Below are 21,963 nucleotides of genomic sequence, written 5' to 3' on the forward strand. Positions count from 1 at the left end.
CAAATCTACTTCCTTTCCTGATCACCTCTCACTTTGACACTGATGTTAGCATTACCTTTTTTCATATGCAATCCCTATTTATTATAGAATAGTAATTTCTATATATAATATATATATTATATATAGAAACTATATAATATATTATATATAACTATAATATAATATATAGAAACTATATAATATATATTATATATAACTATAATATATAGAAACCATATAATATATATTATATATAACTATAATATATATGTATAATATTATAGAATAATAATAATAGATAATTTCACATGCGATCCCTATTTATTATAGAATATAATACCCGAGCCTTCTCCCTGGCTTTCCTCGCTGCTGGCCTCGCTGGCTCCAGCCCATTCTGCCACACTTGTGCCCAAGGAAGCTTCCTGAGCACAGCCCATCCTGCCCTATGACCTTCGATGTTAACTGCGTTCCCGCAGCTCTGCTGTGACCTGGTACCACGGGTGCTTCCATCTGCCTGTCCGGGCACCTCTCCACTGTCTCCTGGAGTTTGTTCCAGCCAGGTTGTGACCTGATGGTGCACCTGTCTCAGCAGCTTTCTCGGGCTGCTGCCATTGCTCAGAACTCTGTCACCCCTTTCCCGCTTCTGGGAGTTCTGCCATCCTAAAGGTCCATCTCCAGTGTACATCCTCCAGGCAAGTTTCCTATCTCCAGATGGGCGTGCTTTTTCCGGCCCTTGAAGCCCCTCCACTTGGCTCATCCTTCCTTTAAGGTATTTCACCTACCCTAGTTACCTGTGGGCCTTGGATGGGCAGCTAGAAGAGCAAGGGTCTGGAGAGAGACAGACCTTGTTTGAGTCCCAGCTTAAACTACCTTCTATCTATATGTCCTTGGGTAAGCTATTCCCTCTCTGAGACTCAGTTTTCTCATCTGGAAAGTGGAAACTGATACTATACCATGACTTAGGTTCAGTTTTGGGGAGGATTCAAAAGATAAAATGTCTAGGTTTAGCACAGCTTCTGGAACGTGATGAGAATTCAAAAGCAGCAGTTTAGGCTGGACGTGGTGGCTCACACCTTTAATCCCAGCACTTTTATCACCTGAGGTCAGGAGTTCAGGACCACCCTGGCCAACATGGTGAAACCCCATCTCTAGTAAAAATACAAAAATTAGCTGCGCATGGTGGTGGGCGCCTGTAGTCCCAGCAACTCAGGAGGCTGAGGCGGGAGAATCACTTGAACCTGGGAAGCAGAGGTTGCAGTGAGCTGAGATCATACCATTGCACTCCAGCCTGGGTAACAAGAGCAAAACTGTCTCAAAAAAAAAAAAAAAAACCAGAAAGCAGCAGTTTTATAATTAGTATCCAGCCTTCCTGTGTCTGCCTCCTTGGGGTGATCCATGGAACCTAGCCTGTTCTTTGATGATGCTAAAGGCTGTTTGAGTCCAGGAGAATTGACTTGAACAGAACATAGGTCTGAGACCCTTGACCTGGGAGGAGATGAGGGCCATTGATAGTCGTGGTTCTGTATGATTTGCAAGATAGTCCTGCTACCTTGGGTTTGACAACTGAGGTAACTCCCCAGTTATCTCTTCCTCTGGATTTCAGCTTATGACGGCTCTTTTATGTCACCTGTTGGCATTGGGAGAGGCCACTCCTGCAGGAAGCCAGGGTGCTTCTTCTGGAAGCTGGCCATCCCATGCCCAGGTCCTCAGAGGACATTGATTGAAAGGGAATTTAGGGCAAATCCAATGAAGCTTGGGCAGCAGCTGAGAAACATACCAGATTCCCTTGACTCTTATCTGTCAAGGAAAGTCTGTTGGTGACCACCTAATATGTGGGGTAGTGTTGATTATAGGCAGGATCTGGCATAAACAGGTAAAGTTGCAAGAGAAACATTTAGGTATCACCAGATTCCTCCCTTGCATTGTAGCAGGGCTGCACCTAAGAGCTGCTCCTAAAGGTTGAGCCACCACCTTGTTCTTTTCCCCGTTGGATTAGGAGCTTTTGAGCACCAATACCCCCTCCCCAATAACAGTCTTTGCTGATTTTTCTCTTGCAGCCAGGCGGCACTCCAGGGTCCGGCCCAAGGTGACTGTCCTGAACTATGCCTCCCCGATAACCACAGTCAGCCGGCCACTGAATGAGATGGTCTTGACCCCACTGACAGAACAGGAGGGGGAAGCCTACCTGGAGAAGTGTGGCAGTGTGCGGCGGCACACGGTGGCCAATGCCCACTCGGACATCCAGCTGCTGGCCATGGCCACCATGATGCACTCGGGCCTGGGAGAGGAGGCCGGCAGTGAGGACAAGTGCCTGCTCCTGCCACCCAGCTTCCCCCCACCCCACCGGCAGTGCTCCAGTGAGCCCAACATCACCGACAGCCCTGACGGACTGGAGGAGGGGGCCAGGGGCAGCCAGGAGGGCTCGGAGCTGAACTGTGCTTCCCTCAGCTAAGTCGCCACCCCCAGGCCTTTCCACCTCCTGTTCTGCAACCAGCATGAGGACCCCTCCATCTCTGTGGACTACCGAGGGGGGCTCTTGCTGTATGCGATGCTGCCTTATTTCTTTTAGGGCACTGTCCTGGTCAAAACCGTTGTTGTAAACCTCTTTATTTTGGTGACTGTGACCACTTCTTTGTAGCCACCAATTGTAGTGACCAATTGCCTAATGGTCACTTTCTGACTCCAGCCTTGCCAGCCTGACTCAGATCCTCATCTCTGGGCCTTCCCCCCTCCGATGTTGGACTGCCTGATGCTCACAATGACATATCCAATGCCCCTGGCATTTCTGGAGCAGGAGGTTGTCAGGACCACACACACAACCACCAAGGATGTGTTGGCCTTTGGAGTTCCCCTTTAGGTTCCTTGTGATGCGGAGATTTATGGGTGAAAAATTAGTGGAGAGGGAACTCCTCTCCCCCATTTTGTGTAGAGTGAAAATAGCCTGCAGCCCCTACTCAGCAGGGCTCTGGGAATGTGCCTTCCTTATTTTAGTTTCAGAATTGCTGGGAAAGTTACCCCACTGGTGGGTGAGGATCTATCCTCACCTACATCCAGATCCTATGTGCTGCTTGCACAGAGGCCTTTGGCTTTTGACCCAGGAGGGCTGAGAGGCTGGAGCTGCCCTGTCTTTCATTGAGCCTCAGCATTTCCCTCTCAGGCTTCCTCTCAAGCTTAAGGAACTCACCCCCAGATAAGAAGCTGGTGCCTCTTGTCTCTCTCATTTCAGAAACCGACTTTTCTCATCATGCTTTCCTGTGGTGGGTGTGAGGGGCCAACTGATACCAACCAACTGGCCTGTACCTGGATTTGACTTGAATTTTTAAAATGTGTATCGTTTCAAAAAAAATGTTTGCAAATTTTGCACATAGGATCTTGCACTGTTCATTTCCAGTGGGGTGAGTCTTCACACTAAAAACACAAGCAGAGCTCCTGGGAAAAGAGACTGGAAGTGGTTCAGGATAAAGAGATCCATGGTGGGCAGGGCTCTTAGGTCACAGAGCTCTAGAAGCAGCTGGACTTGAATCCACAATGGCTTGCGTAAATTTGTAAATTTCATGGTTTCTAGGAAAAGCTGCATTGGGGTAGGGAGACCCAGTTTGCCTCATAGGCAGAGGATTCTCCAGGAAGTATGGAAAATGAATGTTTCCATGCTTTACAGTGCGGGGAGAGAGGGGAGATGTGAGCAGGACCTTTTGGAAGGATGTTTATTCTCTGTGGTTAAACAAATGCCGAGAATTTCTAGCATGTGAAGCACTTGGGGGCAGCAGGCCTTGGCACGGTGCTGCATCCTTCTACTGCTCCCTCCAGGTCTGGGGGCTTTTATCCACCTTGAATCCCTATCCTCCTCTTTGCAGTTGTCGGTCTCACTGATAATAGCTCCAGAAAAAAAGACAAGGCTCCCCCTCTGACCCTTCCTGTTGGTGTTTATGAAATCTCAAAGAGATGAGCCACCTTGGCTTCCAATATGGCAAGAGGGTGCTGAGAGAAGGTGATCAGTCTAAGCTGCCATGGTGATGAGACCTTCTCATTTAACTCATGATGGCATTTCCCTTCTGGGTGAAGATTTGAAATATGATTAGAATTGTGCTCTTGATGGCTGGGAATTCAGAAATTTTATTTTAAGAGTTATTTCATTTTCATCCTAAGAGTGAGGGGAGAGAAATGTCCAAAAGTGATCTGCTGAGAATTTCAAACAAAAAAAAATCTCTATGTATGTGTTGGATAAAGTCTGCAGATTGACTAACATGCATTAGCAAATGGAGCATCAGTAGGTAGCAACATGATGATTTATGTAACTGATAGCTTCTGTCCTTATTAGTACACTTAACATTTGAGACTAGTATTTATTGATCCAGGCAAAGTAATTAATCATGCTTGGGCTTACTTTTTCAGTTTGTAAGGTTAATCACATGTGCATGCGTGCATGTGTATATAAATGCCTTTTCCATGTCTTAAATGTCCCTGATGAGGAGAGCAGTCACCAATTAAATATATAAGCTCTTAAAATGAGAATGGGAGTGTCAGTATAGACCCAGTGTACTTAATTGCTGATGACTGTTAGCCAGTTTACAACTTTACCATCGATGTACACATTTGGTATTTGTGCAGTAAATAGACTGTACTTATAAAAATTTTATTGATGTTTATGGTCATGTTAGCTATCAGAGAGCTGTTGGAAGAGTGACAGCTGGGGTGTTCTTAACCACTTTTTGTCTCCTAGATTCATTTTCATTATTTATGCTAGGATTTTCTTATGGTTGACATTTGATGACAGGAAGCAATCATGACTCTTCGAGTGAGCTCACAGAAACCTTTCATGTTGTCTGTTTCCAAAACAGATTCAAAATAACATTTTGTCCATGTTACCCTATTCTTATGCTGGGTGCCCCAAGGGTGTCTTGATCGAATTTGCAAGTATAGCAGTCAAATTAGATCTTTTTTTTTTTCCCCCAAATTAGATCTTGATGCATCCTTCCCTCAAACTCCCTGCCCCTACTTCTGCCTCCTCTTTTCTTGTTGCCTCTACTCCACAGTCAGACAGCAGCCTTAGCTCAGCCAGTCTTCCCTGGGTTTTGTTTGCAATCCTGGACTGGACTGGCAACTCATTTCCTGGAGAAACAGATTGTGGAGCTAGAAAATACTGAAAAAAAGTCTGAGAAGCCAACACTTTTTCTAAAACCAGCTTGGCCTTTCTTCCCAGAGTTACTTGACCTAGAGGGAACAGTTACCATATGTACTCATGGATGATCTCATATATTCCCCTCTGATTCTGTTTGGCAGAGTAAATTTATAATGTTTTACTCTGCATAAATACTTCTAGGAGGCCTATAGCAGCAACAGTCTGAGACCTCTAAAGACTTAATAAGAGCCTTTGAAGAGGTATGACTGGTTAGTAATCCTGTAGGATGTAAAAGGAGACTGTGTATGTCTTGGTTGAGCCTTTGCAGGTCATAACTATGGTAAATAACCACTGAGCATTCTGCCTCAATAGGTTTCACGTCATTAGTGTGCCCATGACATAGCAGTGACCATCATATTCATTCACCCACCCATCTACCCATCAAACATTTGTGGAGCTTCCATTGTGTGTAGGCACTTTTCTTGGTACTAGGGATACGGTGATGGACAAATAACCAAGGTGCCTGCTCTCATGGAGCTTACACTGCAGGGAGGAAGGGTGGAAATCAGGTCAACACAAGCATCACAACTACCAAACAACACTGGATGAAATGGCAAAGTGCCAGTGACTGGAGAGTGAAGAAAGGATGACTGTGGGTAGAGGAGGTCACTCTCCAAGTCAATTGATCCAAGAGCTGAGTGACAAGGAGCCAGCCTTACGATCTGCTTTGTTTCCGATCACTGCCATAACTATCACAGACTTAGCAGCTCAAAACAACACATTTATTATTACAGTTCATCGGTTGGAAGTCTGACGGGTCTCAGCTGAAATCAAGGTGGTGTCAGGGCTGCATTCCTTTCTGGAAGCTTTAAGGGATAATCTGTTTCCTTACCTCTGCCAGCTTTTAGAGGTTGCCCATATTCCTTGGCTTGCGGCTTTCTTCCTCCATCTTCAAAGCCAGCAGTGAATGGTGGGTTGAGTCCTTTTCACACAGCATCACTCCAAACTACATTCAGCCTCCCTAGGACTCTTGTTGATTACATGGAGCCCATCCAGATAATCCAGGATTATCTCCCAACTCAAGATCTTTAATCACATCTGCAAAGTCCCTTTTGCCTTGTAGGATACATCGCAGGTACTGTGGATTAGGATGTGGACATCCTTGATGGGAGAGGCGGAGTCTTTATTCTGCCCCACAGAATAATGATTACCACATAATCCTTAGTTTTTGCTTTTTCAACTGATTACTCTTTGTGGGTAGCAAGCTCCTGAAAGAACAGCTTAGCTACTGAGGAAACTCCTTGTCCTCCAGCCCAGTGGAATCTGATGGGAAAAGAGAAGGAAAGCAAGATGGACAAAAAGTGTCCACCCCAGGGGCTCACCCTGCCTTCACGCTAAGGAGCAGTGGTAAGTTGGCTGAAGCTCTTCTGAAAGTCCTTAAATGTCCTTGAGCCCCTCAGCTGGCTAGAGATGCACTCGTGTCCTCTCTGGCATGCTTCTTATTGTCTCCATCCCTCCTCAGCTGGACTGAAGATTTCTGTGGGTACTGCTCTGCTGCCTCCTCTGCTGAAATCTCTCTCCCAGCAGGAGAAAGGCCAGCCAAGGGATGTACTGGGGAGCCTGGGAAGATGAAACTGCAGCATACAAGTGCTGGTCTCAGTGTCCAGGGGAGACTGGGTGACATGGCCTGGGGACCTTATGGCCTGACCTCCACCCGCCATGGCCTAGACTCCCACAGAGACCACGATTCTGTAGTCCCAGGCTCCAATCTCTAATTGCCTCATTGCCTTCTGTCAGGCCCTCACCATCCCCAGTCTGGACTTATACAACTTGGTACTTCCTGCATTTGTGTACAGACTCCATCTCTCCCTTATGGACATTCCCATTTGATCTAAGATGCAAGCCCTGCTTAAAACTTTTCCTTGGCTTTCAATATAATCCATATGCCTGAACTTGACTTCAAGGTCTTTCAGAAGCTGGCCCCACCTACCTTCCCAGCCTCATTGGCTGCTCTTTGACTCCCTCGAGTTGGAGACCAACAGCTTCACCAGGACTGTTCATTGTCCCAGGAAGCTGCCTTCCATCTCCACACCTCCTGCCATGCTCCCACTGCTCTCTCTTCCTGGGGGCCCTCCCCACCACTTCTCCGGATAGAAGCAGGCACTTCAACCTCTATACATTCTCAGGGACTTAATCCAGGAAGGCAAGAATGTGTAGGATTTATATTTGCAGGCTTAGGGCCTCACAATACAGAGAAGTTTCTAAGTCATGTGCATTGAATACATGAATGGGATGGTGTAATTCTGATCTCCACCCCGCCCCTCCCAGGTATGTGCAGAAAGGACACTACCTCTCTCCTTTTTCTCTAGGTAGGGATCTTCCCCATGCAGCTCTCTCCAAGCATGTTCCAACTGAGGCTGTGTGGCCAGGTGACCCAGTGAACACAGGTGGGAGTCTGAGCCCTTCTTGCAACTCCTCGTCTTTGCTCCAGCCAATGTCTGCCACTTCCCTGCAGAGAGTTAACCCTGTTCACGGGGCTGATGTTTTGCCCCAGAGCCAGCTCATTTTCTTGGCCTGCCCTCTTTCTGTCTGTGGTAAGAGACTGCTTTGGGACCTGGCAGTCCTGAGGACAGTGAGAGCACCTGTTTGCCATAGGGCCATCTCTTTGAAGAAGCTCTCCTGCCAAGAAGAGGGAGTGTCCCAGGCCAGTGAGCTCAGGCGAGAGCCTCCTTGCCCCAACCCTCTCTGCATTCAGGAATCTAGCTTGAGGGCCGAGTACTATGCTGTTCGTCACAACAACCTCGCAAGGCAGGTATCACCCCCATTTTGCAGATGAGCAAACTGAGCCTTGAGTCTTTTAAGCAATGGAGCTGGGACTTGACCTCAGGTTCACCACAAGTCCAGTGGTCATCCCTTTCTATTCTAGGAGGTACCCTAGCCTGATAGAAAATGAAGAACAGCTAAGCCAGGTGCATAATCTCCTCAGCTTGCTACAAGGTAAGAGATGTTCCAGCGTTTCTAGAAAAGCTGAGGAACAAAGCTGCATCTCTTGCTTTTCTGCAATCATTTCTAGAAAACATCATGGCGTAGGGACTCTGGTATCCTGGGCAGTAAATTTCTTATGTAGAAAAGATTTTGGGGCTTTAAAAAAAAACTTATGTTAAAATTTGTCTTTAAAAAAGTAATAATTTAGTAAGTTTAATTTAATAAATATAATTTTGTCTTTAGAATCTATTCCATTTCAGATGCAAAGTTTAAACTTTTTTATGCTTTTAAATTCAGCTTACAAATATTCTTCTATTTTATAAGTCGTCTAGCAGATCTTGGCAATAACTTTGGAGGAGTGTTTGAATAATGTTTGCTCTTATTTACAAGCATAGCTCAGCACTTCAAACATTTTAAAACAGATTTAGAAATTTAATATATTTATTTTTTAAGTGCTTTGGTTTTTCTGACCACAAGCAAAATCATCCCAAATTTTAAACTCTTATAGAAGCTAATAAATTTAACTTAAAAGATAAATCTAAGTGCTCTTAAATGTTTTTATACTCTACTTAAACTTAGATGTCACCATTAAAAAAATCTCAAGTCTAAATTAATTCTCAATTATACATTTTAAAGTGGAGTTGTAAAACTGTCAGTCTAATGGGCTTTATTCGCTTAAACATCACATTCTGAAACACCAAATAGGCACATATTCCTTCCTAATATAAAATATTAATGCTATAGTTTTGTTTCTTTTAAATACTTCTACCCTTAAATCTAAACCTTCCTGAAGTGTTGGAGACATATTGTCTCTCAGTTTCGAGCCTTTTCCTTTTTTTATGATGCTGTGGCTGAGATTCTGCAGACCACATTGCTGCTTTTGTCAGCTGGGTCCCTGGTAGGTTCTGCCAATGGAGGGCTCTAGAGGGAGCCTGGGGGACTGGTGGAGGGAGAGGAGTTGGGCTCATCCTGTCTTTGTCCACATCACCTGGCACAGACAGCTGGGTCCAGCAGCAGTGTTGAGTTACTGTTTGCAGTTTATCCACATTCCCAGAACCAGCCTCAACATCTCCTCTTAGAGATATAAGCGCTGTCCAGCCTGGGGCCCCTCCTCAGAATTCTGAAGCCGTCTGGGGCCCCTCCTCTAACTTTTTAAATTTCAATAACCCCTAACGCTTCTTTTTGTTTCCCCAGTTCTAAGGGTGGTAGTTGCTTCCTGTAGTTACCACCTCTGTGATTCCTCTGGGTCCCCTCTTTGCCATTTTATTTGTCCAATTTTTGATTAATAATTCTTTATATTAAATTCTCTCTGTTAATTGATGTGGCCTTTGTTCTCTGACTAGGCACTGACTGATGAACCAGGGTTGAAAAAATATCCATTAAAGAAGATAATAACCATTCCAGGTAACCAAGGCAAATCACTACCAGAAATTTCCTTTGGGTGTGGGACCCAGAGCTGCAGGCATTGAGCGGCTTCTTCTCCTCCCACCTAAGAAAACTATATCCCTTCCAGTAATTTTGGTGGTTGCTTCTCAGCATTCTTGAGTTTATAGGTGGAGCATGATTGATTCTTGTCTGAGTCCCCAAGAGACACTGGGTCCTATTTGTGGTTGCTTAGTCAATGACTTCATAGCTTAAAAGAAGTGACCTCGGAGCCCTTGTTCCTGTATCGTACAATTGCCTAGTTCTTCAGTTACCTTCAGCAGAGTATGCATTTCTCACCAAGTCACTCATTAGATTGGCTTTTCATTTCCTTGGTGATTCTAGCCTAGGTCTAATGACTTTTGAGAGAAATCCTAAGCCATGTAAATACTTTGAACCAAATAGACTTCTGAATTCTTTTATATTCTCAGGACTGCATAACTCTTAACAAGTGCTTAAATTTCAGTCTGATATCAGTTAAATATCTCAGATAGCTTTGTTTGCGGTCCAAATTATGAGGTCATTTCATTCTCTGTAGGCTGAAGTAAGGATTAAGTCATTTGACTGCCAACAGAAACTTTTGCTGCCTGGTCTAGAGCAGTTTTGAGAAGGGTTCAATAAGTGGAAATGGCATGAGGCTTCTGGTTCTGGCCGTATGGGAATGGCTGGTATCAGATTAGTTGTCCTTATAAAATAATTAGGAAAGCTGGGCAAAATATATAAAGGAACTGTTGAAAGGAACTGGAGAACATCCAGTGCAGGCAGGACCTGAGAGGCTGTGATCCCCAAGAGAAAGGAAACATGAGGAAAGCTCCACATTCTTCCTGGCTTTTCCCCTGAGAGGATTTCCCCGAGTCCCTGGAGTGGGTGAGGGTACAAGGGAGTAAACAGCAGAAAGCAGCAGTCTGACTAGGCTAAGAGGAGAGTTTAAAGCTGCCAGAGCTGCTGGAGTTTGAAGGCAAAATGATAGGAAGGGCTGAATGAGAAATATGCACACAAGTTCCCCTCAAGTTGTTGACCGACTCCTAGGATGCACGCGTTCAGTGAGAACTAGAGGAAATCAGCAGAAAGGAAAACAACTGGGATGCTAAATATGTGAACCAAGTTCAGCTGCCACATAATGCTGAGGAGCTAGAGGTTCAAGTCCTACTGAGGTGGAAGGGCTTTGGCAACCATCCTGGGCTTTGGTTGAGACCCCCAAAGGGCCACAGTCTGGGAGTAAGGGTCATGCCCCAAAGCAAGCTAGTAGACTCAAACACAACTATATCAGTAATTATGTATGGAGTAAACACTCTGATGAAAAGACAAAGTTAGTAAAACAAGATAAAAAATAATATGTTGTTTATAAGAGACACACATTGAATATAAGGACACAGAAAGATTGAAAATAAAAGAATGGAAAATGATATATCATGTAAACACTAGCAAAAGAAACAGTGTTACCAATTTAGAATCATGGAAATTTCATAATGATAAAAGGTCAATTCAAAGAGAAGATATGAATTGTAATACAGGTTGAGTATCCCTTATCCAAAATGCTTGGAACCAGAAGTGCTTCAGATTTCAGGGTTTTTTCAGATTTTAGAATATTTGCATTATACCTACCTACCAAGTGAGCATCGCAAATCAGAAAATCCAAAATCCAAAATGCTCCAGTGAGAACTTCCTTTGGGCATTATGTTGGTGCTCAAAAAGTTTTGGATTTGTGGGCATTTCAGATTTTGAATTTTTGGATTTGGGATGCTTAACCTGTACATAAATTATCATTTACTGGTCATCGACTATATGCCAAGCACCATCCTATTTCATATTCTTTGTTTTGTGTAGTCCTCTGAGCAATTTTATGAAGTAAATATTATCATCCCCATTTTACTAGATGAGGAAATTAAAGCTCAGAGACGTTGAGCAACTTGAGCAACTTGCCTAAGGTCACACAACCAGAAAATGGTAGAGCGAGCATTCAAACCTAGTTTTGTCTGATCTCTTGCCAAAGAGCTTTTAATCGCTGCTGTGCTCTCTAAGCACCATACTGCCTGTGGTATGCTTGCCTGAACTAGTTGGAGAGGTCCTGTGCACACAGGAGTATTATTTAACCCAAGGGCAGGACATTCTGCAGGGACTCTTGGAACTCTGGACTGAAAAAGGTAGTCTGTCTGACTCTCTCTCTCTCTCACACACACACACTTCTTTGTAAATGCTCTGCCTTTGGGTACACATGATCCCCAAAAGGCTATCCCAATCTGAGTCTAAGGAACCTTCCAATTCACGGACCACAGCCTAGCTTCTTTGAATTTCTTGTGCCAAATTCTCAAGAATCTGACTGGTCTGATTCAAGAATCATGAATCCATCCCTGATCCAACCAGCTGCTTCTAAGGAGCACCATCTCACATGGTTTTAGACTTCACCTCTGTTAAGTCCTTCCCTTGGAGTTGAAGGGGAAGGGTTCAGCAGTTCTTGGGGATAAAGAGAGACTCGTTTGCCCTGGGCTGAATCCATGCATGCATATGTGGGTGGCCAGAGCAGAAAAATTCAGATAATCTTTCCCAAGCAACCTCTAACCATGGTCTTTCCCCCAAATGTAAATATGGCTGAAAGAGGGGACAGGCAGCAGGCTTATGCAGAAGGGGCTTGGGAGCCCTGAGAGTGAGAAGCAAATGGGCCCATCTTCAGGGTGGGTGGGGGAACATGGAGGAAACCACGAAATAAAGCACTTCCTAAAGTGGGCAGTCTGGGGATGGAGTCTTATATCTGCCCTTGAGCTACCAGAGGGGCACTTTCTCTCAGAATATTGCCATCAACTGCCGCTCCTCTTACTATCTGGGCAGGTGCAATTGGAAAAGCCTCCAGAGAAAATGGGCTAAGTTTGTGGCATCTGCTGTGGTGATGGACAACTAGAATTATGTAGGGGGAGTCCAAAAAACCTGTGTGTTTTCCAAGCTTCTGAGATCTCCAAGGATATTTCTGTGGCAAATAATTGTAATAATAACATTTAATACTTATTTAGGGTTTACTGTAGCCAGTTGCTAGAATAATCCTTGCTTTCTCTATATTATCTCCTTTAACCCTCATATCAACCCAGTGAGGTAGATACTATTATTATTAATATTTACACATGAAGAAACTGAGGCACAGAGATGGTAAGTTAACTTGTTCAAGGCCATGGAGTAATTAATAAGTGGCAGCCCCAGAATGTGGACCAAGACATAGTTCAGCTCCAGAGACTTTGCTTTTAACTCCAATGTAAACTCCTCCACTCTTTGGAAAATGTAGTATCAATTGCCAAGCAGAATTACAGTCATTGAGAAAGGCAAGAGCTTGCTGGGCAGCCCCTCAGAGCCCCTGGTTTCCCACAGGGAAGTTGCTCCACTCAAGAGAAATCCCTTCTGTGGGTTCCCCCAACACAATGTGTGAGAGCCATGAGGCTCAGCCCCAAAACCTGCCACCAGAAAGCCAGTGGGCACAAGGTAGGGAACCAGCTCACAGAGAAATCAGGGGTCACTATTTAGGGTTTAAACCCCACCTTCTTTTTTCTCTGTCACTCTGCTGCCACTGCCATCAGTCAGATCCTTTCTCATGCCCAGCTAAACTAGCTGTGTGGCCTTTGGCAAGTCTTTTTCTCTTCTGCAAACTATAGTTAATCATGTCTGCCTACCTTGCAGGATTAGAAGGAATACACACACACACACAGGTACACACACACACACACACGCGCGCGCGCGCGCGTATTCATACACATATACATACATATGGCAGAGAAAAGGTTTAGGCTTTCTCTGAGTAGGTAAAATCATGAGTGTTGAATGTTATATTGCTCTTTTTAGTTGTCTATATGTTCCTAATTTCTGTAATTGGCATGTGATGTCTTTGAATAGAGTTAAAAAACAAACTTCAAAATTCCAACACCATTCATGATAAAAAAAAACAAACAAAACAATTTAACAAACTTAGAATAGAGGGAATTTCCTCAACCTGATGAAGGACATCTGCAAAAACCTACAGCAAAACATCATACGTGATGGTGAGGGACTGAATGCTTTCTCCCAAAGATCAGCAGCAAGGACAGGATGCCCGTTCTTGCCTCTTCCATTCAACATAGTCCTGCAGATTTTAGCCAGGGCAGTCAGGCAAAAAGGAAAAACAAAGGCATCCAGTTTGAAAAGGAAAAAGCAAAGCTGTCTTTATTTCAGATGACATGATCCTTTATGTGGAAAATCTTGAGGCATACACACACCCACAAGCCCCTCTTAGAAGGAAAAGACAACTATAATACAACAAGGTCAAAGGATACAAGATTGATGTATTTCTATATGTGAGCAATAAATAGTCCAAAAATGAAATTAAGAATAACCTTCCACTTACAATAGCATCAAAAAGAATACAATATTCCAGAATAAATTTGATGAAAGAAGTGTACATTTTTGTTGAGGGAAATTAAGGAAGATGTAAATAGTGGGAGAGACATTTTATGTTCATGAATTGGAAGACTCAGTGTTGCAAAGATGGCAATTGTACCCAAGCTGATATACAAATTCAATGCAATTCTGATCACAATTTCAGCAGGCTTTTTGGGCAGAAATTGAGAAGCAGATCCTAAAATTAAGGTTGAAATACAAAATATTTATAATAGCTAAAATGATTTTGAAAGGGAAGAGCAAAGTTGGTGGACTTTCACTTCTAAATTTCAAAACTTATTATAGCGACAGTAATAAAGACAAAATGCTACTACCACAAAGATAGACAGATCAATGAAACAGAACTGAGAGCCCAGAAATAAATCCTTATATTTATAGTCGATTTTTTTTTTTACAAAGATGCAAGGCAATTGATTGGAGAACTGTTCTACATTGTTCAACAACTAGTGGTGGGACAATTAGATACTCACCTCACACCATACAGAAAAATCAACGATAGATTGCAGGCTTAGTGTAAGAGCTAAAACAATAAAACTTTAGAAGAAAATTGTTGAGATACTGACTTAGTCAAATATTTCTTAGATATGCTATCAAAAGCATGGTCCATAAAAGAAAACCATTAATTAGACTTCATCAAAATTCAAAACTTTTGCAGTTTAAAAAACAGCATTAAAAACCGGAAAAAATAAGCAGCAGGTTGGGAGAAAGTATTTGTAAAACACATACCTGTTCAAGGATTGCACTCAGAATTAACAAAGCACTCTTAGAAATCATTAAAAAGATGACAAACATCCCAATCAAAGAGGCAAAAGAACAGAACAGGCATTTTTATTATTATTATACTTTAAGTTTTAGGGTACATGTGCACAATGTGCAGGTTTGTTACATATGTATCCATGTGCCATGTTGGTGTGCTGCACCCATTAACTCGTCATTTAGCATTAGGTATATCTCCGAATGCTGTCCCTCCCCGCTCCCCCCACCCCACAACAGTCCCCGGAGTGTGATGTTCCCCTTCCTGTGTCCATGTGTTCTCATTGTTCAGTTCCCACCTATGAGTGAGAACATGCGGTGTTTGGTTTTTTGTCCTTGCGATAGTTTACTGAGAACGATGGTTTCCAGTTTCATCCATGTCCCTACAAAGGACATGAACTCATCATTTTTTGTGGCTGCATAGTATTCTATGGTATATATGTGCCACATTTTTTTTTTTTTTTTTTTTTGAGACGGAGTCTCGCTCTGTCGCCCAGGCTGGAGTGCAGTGGCGCAATCTCGGCTCACTGCAAGCTCCGCCTCCCAGGTTCACGCCATTCTCCTGCCTCAGCCTCTCTGAGTAGCTGGGACTACAGGCGCCCACCACCACGCCCAGCTAATTTTTTTGTATTTTTAGTAGAGATGGGGTTTCACCATGGTCTCGATCTCCTGACCTTGTGATCACGCCTGGCCACGTTTTCTTAATCCAGTCTATCGTTGTTGGACATTTGGGTTGGTTCCAAGTCTTTGCTATTGTGAATAGTGCTGCAATAAACATACATGTGCATGTGTCTTTATAGCAGCATGATTTATAGTCCTTTGGGTATATACCCAGTAATGGGATGGCTGGGTCAAATGGTATTTCTAGTTCTAGATCCCTGAGGAATCACCACACTGACTTCCACAATGGTTGAACTAGTTTACAGTCCCACCAACAGTGTAGAAGTGTTCCTATTTCTCCACATCCTCTCCAGCACCTGTTGTTTCCTGACTTTTTAATGATGGCCATTCTAACTGGTGTGAGATGGTATCTCATTGTGGTTTTGATTTGCATTTCTCTGATGACCAGTGATGATGAGCATTTTTTCATGTGTTTTTTGGCTGCATAAATGTCTTCTTTTGAGAAGTGTCTGTTCATGTCCTTCACCCACTTTTTGATGGGGTTGTTTGTTTTTTTCTTGTAAATTTGTTTGAGTTCTTTGTAGATTCTGGATATTAGCCCTTTGTCAGATGAGTAGGTTGCGAAAATTTTCTCCCATTTTATAGGTTGCCTGTTCACTCTGATGGTAGTTTTTTTTGCTGTGCAGAAGCTCTTTAGTTTAATTAGATCCCATTTGTCAATTTTGGCTTTTGTTGCCATTGCTTTTGGTGTTTTAGACATGAAGTCCTTGCCCATACCTATGTCCTGAATGGTATTGCCTAGGTTTTCTTCTAGGGTTTTTATGGTTTTAGGTCTAACATGTAAGTCTTTAATCCATCTTGAATTAATTTTTGTATAAGGTGTAAGGAAGGGATCCAGTTTCAGCTTTCTACATATGGCTAGCCAGTTTTCCCAGCACCATTTATCAAATAGGGAATCCTTTTCCCATTGCTTGTTTTTGTCAGGTTTGTCAAAGATCAGATAGTTGTAGATATGCGGCATTATTTCTGAGGGCTCTGTTCTGATCCATTGATCTATGTCTCTGTTGTGGTACCAGTACCATGCTGTTTTGGTTACTGTAGCCTTGTAGTATAGTTTGAAGTCAGGTAGCGTGATGCCTCCAGCTTTGTTCTTTTGGCTTAGGATTGACTTGGCGATGCGGGCTCTTTTTTGGTTCCATATGAACTTTAGTTTTTTCCAATTCTGTGAAGAAAGTCATTGGTAGCTTGATGGGGATGGCACTGAATCTATAAATTACTTTGGGCAGTATGGCCATCTTCATGATATTGATTCTTCCAGCCCATGAGCATGGAATGTTCTTCCATTTGTTTGTATCCTCTTTTATTTCATTGAGCAGTGGTTTGTAGTTCTCCTTGAAGAGGTCCTTCACATCCCTTGTTAAGTTGGATTCCTAGGTATTTTATTCTCTTTGAAGCAATTGTGAATGGGAGTTCACTCATGATTTGGCTCTCTGCTTGTCTGTGATTGGTGTACAAGAATGCTTGTGATTTTTGTACATTGATTTTGTATCCTGAGACTTTGCTTATCAGCTTAAGGAGATTTTGGGCTGAGATGATGGGGTTTTATAGATATACAATCATGTCATCTGCAAACAGGGACAATTTGACTTCCTCTTTTCCTGATTGAATACTCTTTATTTCCTTCTCCTGCCTGATTGCTCTGGCCAGAACTTCCAGCACTATGTTGAATAGGAGTGGTGAGAGAGGGCATCCCTGTCTTGTGCCAGTTTTCAAAGGGAATGCTTCCAGTTTTTGCCCATTCAGTATGATATTGGCTGTGGGTTTGTCATAGATAGCTCTTATTATTTTGAGATACGTCCCATCAATACCTAATTTATTGAGAGTTTTTGGCATGAAGGGCTGTTGAATTTTGTCAAAGGCCTTTTCTGCATCTGTTGAGATAATCATGTGGTTTTTGTCTTTGGTTCTGTTTATATGATGGATTATGTTTATTGATTTGCATATGTTGAACCAGCCTTGCATCCCAGGGATGAAGCCCACTTGATCATGGTGGATAAGCTTTTTGATGTGCTGCTGGATTCAGTTTGCCAGTATTTTATTGAGGATTTTTGCATCAATGTTCATCAAGGATATTGGTCTGAAATTCTCTTTTTTGGTTGTGTCTCTGCCGGGCTTTGGTATCAGGATGATGCTGGCCTCAAAAAATGTGTTAGGGAGGATTCCCTCTTTTTCTATCGATTGGAATAGTTTCAGAAGGAATGGTACCTGTTCCTCCCTGTACCTCTGATAGAATTTGGCTGTGAATCCATCAGGTCCTGGACTCTTTTTGGTTGGTAAGCTATTGACTATTGCCACAATTTCAGAGCCTGTTATTGGTCTATTCAGAGATTCAACTTCTTCCTGGTGTAGTCTTGGGAGGGTGTATTTGTCGAGGAATTTATCCATTTCTTCTAGATTTTCTAGTTTATTTGCGTAGAGGTGTTTGTAGTATTCTCTGATGGTAGATTGTATTTCTGTGGGATCGATGGTGATATCCCCTTTATCATTTTTTATTGCATCTATTTGATTCTTCTCTCTTTTCTTCTTTATTAGTCTTGCTAGCGGTCTATCAATTTTGTTGATCATTTCAAAAAACCAGCTCCTGGATTCATTAATTTTTTGAAGGGCTTTTTGTGTCTCTATTTCCTTCAGTTCTGCTCTGATTTTAGTTATTTCTTGCCTTCTGCTAGCTTTTGAATGTGTTTGCTCTTGGTTTTCTAGTTCTTTTAATTGTGATGTTAGGGTGTCAATTTTGGATCTTTCCTGCTTTCTCTTGTGGGCAGTTAGTTAGTGCTATAAACTTCCCTCTACACACTGCTTTGAATGTGTCCCAGAGATTCTGGTATGTTGTGTTTTTGTTCTCGTTGGTTTCAAAGAACATCTTTATTTCTGCCGAACAGGCATGTTATCAAATAAAATATACAAATGGCTAAAAAGCACATGAAATGATGCTCAACATCATGAGTCATCAGCAAAATGCAAATCCAAGTGTGAGATACCATTTCACATTTACTAGAATGGACACAGTAGGATAGACAATAACAAATGTTGGCAAGGATATGGAGAAATGAGAACCCTTTTATATTGTTGGTTGGAATGTAAAATAGTGGAGCCACTTGGAAAAACAGTTTGGCAGTTACTCAAAACTTAAACCTAAAACTGCCATATGACTTGGCAATTCCATTCCTAGATATCTATCTAAGAGAAATGAAAACATGTCTACACAAAAACTTGCATGAGAATATTCATAGTAGCAGTATGTATGATAGCCAAAACTGTAAACAACCTAAATGCCCATCAATTGAGACATGCATGGATAGACCAAACAAAGCATATCTATACAGTGGAATTCTAATCAGCAATCAAAAGGAAACAAACTGCTGACACATGCTACATCATGAACATAACTCAAAAACATGCTAAATGAAAGAAGTGATACGCAAGAGACCACCTACTGCATGATTCCATTTATATGAAATGTCCAGGGGAGCTGAATATAATTTATAGAGACAGAAGTAGATTACTAATTGTTTGGGGCTCTGGATGGCAATGGGGATTAAATGTAAATGGGCATCAGGGATCTTACTGCAGGGATGCAAATGTTCTAAAACTAATTGATGCTGAGGGTTGCACCATTTGGTAAAGTTACTAAAAATTATTGTACACCTGATACTGGTTATTTTTTAAATTGCAGTGGAATATGCATAGCGTAACTTTGCCATTTTAACAGTTTTGGGTGTACAGTTCAGTAGCATGAAGTACATTTACATTACTACATGATCCACCTCCAGAACTTTCTCCATCTTTCCAAACAGAATCTCTACCCATTACACAATAACTCTACATCCCCTCCTTCCCCCAGCTCCTGACAACCACCATTCTGCTTTCTCTGAATTTGACTGCCCTAGGTACTTCTTTTAAGTGAAATCATGCAGTATATGTTCTTTTGTGCCTGGCTTCACTTAGCATAATGTCTTCAAGATTCATCCAAGTTGTAGCATGTATCAGAATTTCATTCTGTATGTGTGTGTTTTATTGTGGTAAAATACTCACAAAAGCTAAAATTTAACATTTTAACCATATTTTAGTGTAGTTTTGTGGCATTAAGTACATTCATGTTGTTTGTTGTACAACCATCAACACCACCCATCTCCATAATGTTTTCATCTTCCCCAACAGAAATTCTGTACCTATTAAACACTAACTCCCCGATCCCCTCTTCCCCTAGCCCTTGGCGGCCACCATTCTATTTTCTGTCTCTTATGAATTTTGCTACTCTTAGTGCCTCATATAAATGGAATCATGCAAAATATGTCCTTTCGTATCTGGCTTATTTCACTTGGCTTAATATCTTCAAGGTTCATCCATGTTGTACCATTTGTCAAAATTTCCTTCCTTTTTAAGGCTGAAATATTTCATTGCATATATATAACACATTTTGTTTACCCATTCATCCACTGATGAACATTTGTTTCCACATTTTAGCTATTGTGAATAATGCTGCTATGAATATTGGTGTATAAATGATATTGGCGAATTCTATGATATGTAAAATATACCTCAATATAGTTATTTTAAAATAAAACATCAATTTAAAAAAATTAAATTGCCAATAAATGGTAGATGTTGATATTATCAATAACTTAAAGAATGGTAAATTTGATCAATGAAGTAGGTTTTAAAAAAAATCAAGTTAATTTATTAACTTAAGCTAATTAATTAAAGTTAGCTAAAAAATTAAGTTATTTTTTGGGTTAAAAAATACAGAAAGGTAAAGAAAAATACAGAAAAGTACAAAGAAGAAAATAAACGTCTGTAATCCTACTTAGAGATAACCATCAAGATTACTTTACAAAAAATTACTGTATTTTAATTTTACTTGAAATTAGTAGAAGGAATTAAAATGAAATGAAGTTGGTGAACTTTAGATGTTTATTTACAACAGAGATACTCGTTCCTAATATCTCTCTCTAAAGGCAAAAGAAGTTATGAGAAAACATTGAGGTTGGCTTGGAACACATGGTTTTTCTATTTAGATTCATGTTTCTTGATGGTCACAGTTTAATCCCCCAGATTGGTAACTGTTTCATAAAAATCAGAGGACATTTCTGATGTTTAAACACAGCACCCAAATTTTTAGATTAAAAACAAAAGAACAAAGTTCAAAAATTTAGTAAACTTTTAGGATAAACTTCTAAGAGAAATCATTAGGGAATGGCTAGCTTATAAATAAAACACCACGAAGAGGACAAATCGCTTGTTAAAAAAGGAGGAGGAAATGATTGTAGTTAAGTGTCTAAAATAAATCCAAGAGGTTATCTATCAATTCTCTGTATTAGTCAGTTTTCTTCTCCCTCTGAATTGGTTCTTGCTTTTGAATGTATCTGCTCCAGCCTGAACTGCCTGAATTGTCTTACCCAGAGTTGTAGAGTCCACCCATTTATGTTCTGTTGCATTCACTGTATAAAAGAGTTATTTAAAACCTGAACATAAGGCAAAAAGTTGAGTGGCATGCTCTTTCAATGTCACACTGAAGAAGTATTTAACAAGTCCACCCAAGGATCATTTAATTTTCTAGAAGAATGTATCTGTGTTTGACTTTGCTATTTAGATACTGTGAAGTTACATGTTAATTGTATTTTCCTTTCTGGTAAGAGAGATAACTCCAAAGGTTATGATTTTATTAGCCTGCAGGACATTAACCAGTTTCATCCGTAACCTAGCAATCTAATTTTAACTTTTTTCATTTTGAAAATATTTTTTCCTGGTGGATTATTTAAAGCCCTTTTCCTCGAGTGCTCTTGCAAGAATCAGCTTTCCCAGCTAATGGCTCCATCATAAGCTAACGAGCTGAATAAAACCTTTGACATATGTCTATATTTGAATGAGAGTCACGATTTTAACATTTTATCAATTACACTTTGATATAGCTGATATACCTCAACTCATACTTTCTCCTCCTATCTACTGTGCTTACTCTTCAGGTGCAGAAGAGCTACCTGGGAGCCTGTTTGAATGTAGATTCTTCCCCCTTCCAGCTCCCACCATCAGAGTCTAATTCAGGGAGGTTGACGTGGGCCTTGGTGGTTGCATTTTAATAAGCTCCTCAGGAGATTCTGAAGCTGATGGTACTCAGACTAGACAACTTGAGAACATCGCCTGGTAAACTAGGTGCTGGTGATGATCTAAGGCCATATGGATTCACACTGTTCAGAGTGGATGGAGTTAGCTGAAGTTTAACATTGAGGCCTGGGATGGGCTGGAATCCAACAACCCATTTTCGTAAACTTCAGTTTGGATGTGGTAGGTGATCTCAGGTGTTCATCCACTTATTGGCTGTATCAGAAAGCAGGTGGGGCTGGGAACCACCAGGAATCTGTATAAAAGGTTGAATCACATGACATGGCTGATATTTTGACTTTTTAATTGACCTTAAAAAATATCAGTTTCATATGCCTTGACGTAATAACTCCTCAGCTGTTTCTAACTCAAAGCTGATTTGGCGGCTAACTCATCAATATGACAGTTGGGACAGAAGATTTCCAATATTTGCGGAAAGTGCTTTGTAATTTTCACCAGACTTAGAGCAAAAATTTAATAATCCTCTTCCTAGAAAAATGCACCAAGTGTAA

The 21,963-nt window shown here is 41.6% G+C and overlaps 1 protein-coding gene across 1 annotated transcript in view; it reads left to right on the top strand.

The window, feature by feature from the left end:
• PRR5L (proline rich 5 like) overlaps positions 1-3,344 on the top strand; it is a 61,103-nt gene extending 57,759 nt beyond the window's left edge. Inside the window, exon 8 of the mRNA XM_003254434.4 lies at positions 2,037-3,344. Coding sequence (XP_003254482.1) covers positions 2,037-2,431 — 395 coding nt within the window. The 3' untranslated portion in view covers positions 2,432-3,344. The remainder of the gene's footprint in view (positions 1-2,036) is intronic.
• The last annotated feature ends 18,619 nt before the right edge of the window (positions 3,345-21,963 follow it).

This window comes from Nomascus leucogenys, chromosome 15 (assembly GCF_006542625.1).
Source record: "Nomascus leucogenys isolate Asia chromosome 15, Asia_NLE_v1, whole genome shotgun sequence".
Taxonomy (NCBI): Eukaryota; Metazoa; Chordata; class Mammalia; order Primates; family Hylobatidae; genus Nomascus; species Nomascus leucogenys.